This window comes from Parus major, unplaced genomic scaffold (genome assembly GCF_001522545.3).
Source record: "Parus major isolate Abel unplaced genomic scaffold, Parus_major1.1 Scaffold273, whole genome shotgun sequence".
In the NCBI taxonomy this organism is placed as follows: domain Eukaryota; kingdom Metazoa; phylum Chordata; class Aves; order Passeriformes; family Paridae; genus Parus; species Parus major.
The window spans coordinates 138,296-145,455 of record NW_015379267.1 but is presented as its reverse complement, the minus strand read 5'-3'; the positions used below and the strand labels follow the sequence as shown (position 1 = coordinate 145,455).

Here is a 7,160-nt window from a genome sequence, read left to right as displayed (position 1 = left end):
AGCTGTTTCCCAGCCCGGGATGTTCCCGGATGGTTTTTAGGGACAGAGTCGGGGATTTGGGGCAATTCCAGGTCCAGGCTGGAGCTGTTCCCGTGGGAATTGTCCCGTTCCAGGCTGGGATTCCCTGGGGCTCCCTCGGGACCCCTCACGTTGGATTTTCTCCCCCTGGAGCCAGGAAAATCCCGTTTTCCTGGGAATTCCTCCTCTTTGTGCCGCTTTTCTCGCCCCGATCCCACCGAACTCCCCCGGGGGGGGAATCCCGGCCTGATCGCGGCTTTTGGGATTCGTTTTTAGCCGGAAAAGGCGGAATTCTCCCCCAGGACAAAGCTGGGTTGGGAAAACCTCTGGAATTTGCTCCTCCCAAGGTTTTCCCAATCCCGGAGTTGGGTTTTCCATAACATTGGAAACTCCGGGACCGTTCTGGGTCCAAACCCCTCATTTTTGGCTGAACGGAGGCCCCTCAGAAATGACGTTTTTAAACAATTTTCTCCAGAATATTTAACCCCCCCGTTCCCTCCTGGCAGGAAAAATTCCAATCCTGAATTCCCAACCGCTGCAATTCCTGGAATTCTCTGCCTTCCACCCCTGCAATTCCCTGCTCAGGCCTGGGATAATCTGATTTTTAAACGCTGGGAAAGCCCCAAATGGACGAGCAATAATTTCTATTCCAGGTTCTTTTCCCCCTTCTCCATAAATTCCAGGCTGCTCTCCCGAGAATTCCAGAATCCGGGAAGGTTTTTTTTTTTCCTGTTCTTCAGCTCCGCTCTGTATCGGATCATTCTGAGAATTTATGAACTTCCTTTCTGTGGAAGAAGATTAAAAATTCCAACCCCTCTTTCCCGGTCTGGCCGTGATGTGAGGTGCTGGGAGGGCGGGCTGGGATCCTTCCCAAGGGATTTATTCCAGGAAAAAAGGGTGGGAAAGTGGGGTTTGAAATGCAGGAAAGTCAAGAATTTGAAAGAATCCGGGCGGATCCAGGGGTTGGGAAAGGCTCCCGTGGTTATCCCGGAGCTGCCAGGAGCGTCCCGGGGCTCTCCGCAGTGGAAAATCACCGGGAGCGTCCCTGCCGAATTCCCGGGATGGGAGCGGGAAAGGATCGGGATGGGAGCGGGAAAGGATCGGGATGGGATCGGGATGGGAGCGGGAAAGGATCGGGATGGGGCCGGGACGGGTGCGGGATGGGATCGGGAAGGGGCCGGGATGGGATCGGGATGGATCCAGGATGGGTCCGGGATGGGATCGGGATCGGTCCGGGATGGGTTCGGAATGAGCCCGGGATGGATCCGGGAAAGGATCGGGAAGGGATCGGGATAGATCCGGGATGGGTTCGGGATGGGTCCGGGACGGGTCCGGGATGGGATCGGGATGGGTCTGGGATGGATCCGGGATGGGTCCGGGAAAGGATCGGGAAGGGATCGGGATAGATCCGGGATGGGTCCGGGACGGGTCCGGGATGGGATCGGGATGGGTCTGGGATGGATCCGGGATGGATCCGGGATGGATCCGGAATGAGCCCGGGATGGGTCCGGGATGGATCCGGGAAAGGATCGGGATGGGTTCGGGATGGGTCCGGAATGGGTTCGGAATGAGCCCGGGATGGGTCCGGGAAAGGATCGGGAAGGGATCGGGATGGGTCCGGGACGGGTTCGGGATGGGTCCGGGATGGATCCCGCTGGATCCCGGTGGGAAGGGGCAGGAACCCGTGGGGAATTCGCCCTTTGGAATCTCCCGCTCGGCCGCGCTCGGAGCGGGGCTGGAGCGGCTCCAGAGGGGGAGAAAAGTCCGGGAAAAAGCGGGAGCGAATTCCAGAGCCGGAGTGTCCCGGGCTGAGGAGGGGATCAAATAATCCCCTAAAATAATCCCCTAAAATAATGATTCCCTACAAGAATTCCCTACAAGAATTCCCTAAAAGAATTCCCGGTATTCCCCAGGAGAGGCCGGTGGGGCAGGGTCGGCACCGGGGACGGTGCCGGGATCGCTCCGGGCTCTGCTCCGCGATGGAATTTCATGGAAAAGAGGAAAATCCCGACCTTTGTGGCCGTGCCCGCGGGACGGGGACAACGTGGCACTGCCGGCACCGCCGCGGCTCTTCCCGACCTTTGGAATCCCGGCCGAGGATTCCATTCCCGGACACCTTTAATTAAAAACCAGCAAAAAGCCCCAATTCCGCTGGGATTTGGGTTTTTCGCGGCCGAGGCGGCGCCCGGCGGGCGCTGCTCGGGGTTTTTATCTCGGCGGCTTCTGCGGGGCCGCGATAGCGGCGGGGCCCGGGCGGGGCGGGGGGTCCTGGCACGGCCACCCCGCAATTCCCGGGACAGCGCCGGTCCCGCCCGGCCCCGCCCGGTCCCGCCGCTATTCTGGGCACAATTCGGGCTTTTCTCGCTCAACCGCGGCGCCGGGGGGGCTCCGGGGGCTGAACCGGAGCCGGGGGCGCTCCGGGGACTGAACCGGACCCGGGGGGGCTCCGGGGGCTGAACCGGAGCCGGGGGGGCTCCGGGGGCTGAACCGGAGCCGGGGGGGCGGCGGCGGAGCGGGGGAGAAGCCGGGATCAGGACCGGGATTGGAATTGGGATCGGGATCGGGATCATGATCGGGATCGGGATGAGAATGAGGATGAGGATCAGGGATCAGGATGAGGATCGGGGTTGGGTTTGGGATGGGGATGGGGATGAGGATGAGGATGAGGATGAGGATGAGGATGAGGATGGGGATGGGGATGAGGATGAGGATGGGGATGGGGATGAGGATGAGGGATCAGGATCAGGATCGGGGTTGGGTTTGGGATGAGGATGAGGATGAGGGATCAGGATGAGGATCAGGGCTGTGTTTGGGTTGTTTTGTCCCCATTTGGGGACTTCGGCGGGGGCGGGACCCGCGCGGGCCCCGGGAAAGGGGGCGGAGCCTGGCAGGGCCCCGCCCCTCCGCGGCGGGGAAGCTGCGCCGCCATTGGCTGCGCTGCCGATGACGTCGCGCACTGCGGCGGCCCCGCTGGCGTCGCTTTAAAGGGGCCGCGCTCGCAGCAGCGCCGGCGGCGGCACCGGGCACGGAGCGGCCCCGAACCGGCACCGAACCGGCCCCGAGCCTGGGCTGCCCCCGCACCGCCCCCGCACGCTCCGGTACCGGGGCGGACCGGGCGCTCCCGGCAGGTTCCGACCCGGTAAGGAGGCGAGAGGCGGCACCGCGGCGGTACCGGGAGATACCGGATCCGCCACGGCTGCTGCCGGTACCGAGGACCCCCCCCGGTTGGATCCTGTCGGGTTCGGATGGTGCCGGTACCGGGGGGTCTCCAATCGGCGGGATCCTGCCGGGACCGGAGCTGATGGTGCCGGTACCGGGGGATGCCGACACGGTCGGACCCTGTCGGTACCGGAGCGCTCCCCAGCCGGTTGGACCCTGCCGGTACCGCTGCGGCTGCTGCCGGTACCGGGAGGTGCCGCCCGGGCGCGGAGCGACCGCCATCCAGTCCCGCCGGTACCGGCAGCAGCCGCGGAGCTCGGGGAGGGCTGAGCCGGTACCGGAGCCGCTGCCGGCCCGGTGGCACCGGGGGAGAGGCCGCGGCTACGCTGGGATCGGGGATCGGGGCTGGATCTCCCGAACCGGGCGCTCCGGGGCTGCGCATTCCCGGCAGGAAAAACAAATCCCGGGAAAAGCCGGAGCAGCCCCGGGTGACCTGGGAGGGGCCGCCCGCTCCCAGTCCCGGGAATCCCGGGAATCCCGGGAAAAGCGGAGCCCGGGGAGGGTCCAGGGGACCCCGGGGCTGGCTGGGACCGGCTCCCAGCGCTCCTTTCCCGGGATTTTCCCGCATTTCCTCCTCTTCAGGTTCGGGGCGGGTCGGGTTCGGTTCCAGCGGCGCCGGGACCGAGTCCCGCTCCCGGTTCTCCCCTCGTGGCTTTGGGATTCCCCCCGCTCGGTTCCCGGGAATTCCGCTGGAGGACAGGAGCCGGAGCTCGTTAAAATCCGAATATCGAACGCATCAAAATCCCCTTTGGGGTTAAAAACCTCCAGAGCCGACACGATCGGAGAGCGCCGGCGGAAAGCGCCGCTGCCCCGGGAATTCCTCCGGGATCCCGGAATTCCCAGGCTCCGGGAGCGGCTCCGGATTTCTGGGAACCCGCGGGGATCGGGAGGGCGGCGGCGCCTCCGGCCCTTCCTCCCTCGGAGATCCCAAAATCCCGAATTTCGGGGCACAAACCGCGCCGGGAAACGATTCCCAGCAATTCCCAGGCGGCTCCCGAGCCTCATCCCGAACTCGGGGAGTTGAAATCTTTATTCCAGAACAATTATCCCATTTATTTTTCCGTCCCGACTCTCCGGCTGCGCTCGTTTTTGGGTTTTTTGGGGTTTTTTTGGGGAAATTCGGCTGCTCCGCTGCCCAAGGGAGCCCCTTTTTCTGCGGGAAGGGAACCGGGATCCGCTCCCGCCGGGATTTCCCTTCCCGCTGGGAATTCCAGAGCCCGGGCTGAGCTCTGCTTTACTGGGATTTCCTTCTCCGTATCCCAAGGATTTTGGGGGATGCCAGGGATCCCGCAGGGGATTTCAATCCCCAAATACCCCCTGGGATTCAATCCCGAAATAATTCAGGCTCCGGTTTTAAGGCCCGTTTTGATCCCGTTCATCGCGGGTTTGGGTCCGGTTTGGGGGCGATTTTGGGGCCGTTTTTAGATCCGGTTTTGGGGCCTTTTTGGGGCGGTTTTGGGGCGATTTTTGGGGGGAGCAGCTCCTGCAGCCGCATCTTGGGGATGCTCCGGGCTGGGAGATGGGGTTGGGATTGTCCCGGGATTGTCCCGGTGGTCCCGGGGTTGTTCCGGGATTGTCCCGGGGTTGTCCCGGGGTTGTCCCGGTGGTCCCGGGATTGTCCCGGTGGTCCTGGGATTGTCCCGGGACTGTCCCGGCATTGTCTCGGGATTGTCCCGGTGGTCCCGGTGGTCCCGGGATTGTCCCGGGAGCCGCGTTTTCCCCCGGGATCCCTCAGGACCGTCCCGGTTCCGCCCTGCCCGGGGGTGCCGCCGGTCCGGGGGGGTTCGGGCTGAGTTTTCCAGGGGTTTGGAGCAGCGGGATCGGTCCCGGGAGAAGCGGGGAGGTTGGAATTGCTGCGGGAGCGCTGCTGAAACCCGGGGCCGCTCCCGGAGCTCGGGATGAGCCCGGAGGGGCTCGGTCGGGGCCGGGTTTTGATGTCCAGGACGAATCTCCGGGAGCGGCGGCTCCGGGCGGCTCTGTCCGACCTCACCTGCCCCAAAATTCCATCCCTGGAACTTCTCCCAAACCCCAAACCCCAAACCCTGGGGAGTTTTCGGACCGGTTTCACTCCCCGTGTCCCCCAGGGACACCCCAGGGCTCTTCCAGCCCCACAAACTCTCCCGAATTATCCCAAATTATTTTCTCACTGCTGCCAGCGGCCAAGCAGTGACCAAAATTCCAGTTCCTCTTTCCTGTTCAATCCTTTTTTTTTTGTTTGTTTGTTTTTTTTCCATCTCTCTCTCTTTGGAAGCCGCTCCCAGCCTGGCTCCGGCGTTATTTGGCTCCAGATTTTGTCCGTAAATAAACCCTTAACTTCTGACGGGTTTTTTTTAGCAAAGAAACACCCAGTGTGTGGTTCCAGGCCACACAAAAAAGGGATTTTTCCAAAATTTCCAGCCCGGCTGTTCCGTTTCCCTGCGCCAGGTGCCGCCGCAGCCGCGGTTTTTTTATTCCAGCGGAGTCATGGATCGAGTTTGTTCCCAAAATAATCGGGAGCCGGGATCCGATCCAGCCAAATCCCCCAGAAATCGCCCTCAGCCGCAAAAATCTTCCTGCTGCTGGTGGTGAATCCCCGGAATCCTCCCGGGGTCGGCTCCAATTCCCGGCGGGATATTCTTGAATTCCAGAGGGATATTCCTCAATTCCAGCGGGATATTCCTCAATTCCAGAGGGATATTCCTCAATTCCCGGCCATCCCAGAGATTTTTTGGGGAGGTTTCCCCTCGCTTTGGACCACCAGGGGTCGGCAGAATTCCGCCTTTGGGGTCATTCCAGGGGAATCTCTCCATCCAAAGGAACTCCCCAAAATAACGCTGGAAGAAAATCGGGGTGGGTTTGGAGCAGGGCCGCTCTTCCCGGGATTTTTCTGCTCTTCCCGGGATTTTTCCGCTGTTCCTCGGGTTTTCCATTGATCCCTTTTTGTGGTATTTTTTTGTTTTGTTTTGGTTTTTTTTGCTATTCCCATTTTATTTTTTGCCATTCCCGTTTTTTTAGTGCTCCCGTTTTTTTTTTTTTTTCCTCTTCCCGGCTTCTTTTTCTTTTCTCTTCCCGTTTCTTTTCCCTCATCCCGATTTTTTCCCCCTCTTCCCGGAGTTTTTTTCGCTGTTGCCTCTCTGCCCTCCGGGGGAATTGGGAGCGATCAGAGGCTTTAAACGGGCTCTGCTCCGCTCCAGTTCCTCCTCCCCGGAGCAGCAGCTCCCGAAGTCGGGAATATCCAGGGAAAACACTCCAGGGCTGACGGATTTCCCTGTTTTCTGTGCAGCGCTGGCCCGGGATGCTGCCGGCATGAGGAGGTGCTGCCAGGCCCTGGGGCTGCCCTGCCTGTCTAAGGTCAGTGAATTCCAGAATTCCAGCCTGGGATGGGCTGGGATGCCCCGGGATCACCCCAAAATCCCAGCCCGGGAATGTGCCCGTTCCCTGGGGAGCTGCTCCAGGGCTTTTCCACCCTCGGGGGGAAAGAACTTTTCCCTAAAATCCCTCCGGAGCCTCCCTGGGCTGTCACTCCCGTGTCCCCGAGGTGGCACAGGGCCAGGCTGGGCTGTCCCCACCCTGTCCCCGCTGTCCCCTCCCGGATCCCATCCCGGAGCCCTTTTCCCAATCCGGGAATTCCCTGATCCCTTTTCCCAATCCGGGAATTCCCTGATCCCTTTTCCCAATCCGGGAATTCCCTGATCCCGCTCAGTGAGCTCGGGATTTGCGATCCCTTCCTGGGCAGGATCGGGGTTTAGGGGGGATTAACCCCTCCCTGCCCGGCCGGGTTAATCAGGCGGGGGCCACCGGGTCCCGGTACCGGGCGGGTCTGACCTTGTCGTGCCCGGAGGGGCCTGGGGACGGCCGGTGCCACCACAGCCCGGTGACAGCGGGGTCTGTCTGTCTGTCCCACAGCCCGGTGACAGCGGGGTCTGTCTGTCTGTCCCACAGCC

The 7,160-nt window shown here is 61.9% G+C and overlaps 1 protein-coding gene across 1 annotated transcript in view; it reads left to right on the top strand.

The window, feature by feature from the left end:
• The first annotated feature begins 3,004 nt into the window (after positions 1–3,004).
• The window catches only part of PHOSPHO1 (phosphoethanolamine/phosphocholine phosphatase 1), a 6,206-nt gene continuing 2,050 nt past the window's right edge, over positions 3,005–7,160 (top strand). Inside the window, exons 1-2 of the mRNA XM_015615797.3 lie at positions 3,005–3,157; positions 6,500–6,567. Coding sequence (XP_015471283.1) covers positions 6,523–6,567 — 45 coding nt within the window. The 5' untranslated portion in view covers positions 3,005–3,157; positions 6,500–6,522. The remainder of the gene's footprint in view (positions 3,158–6,499; positions 6,568–7,160) is intronic.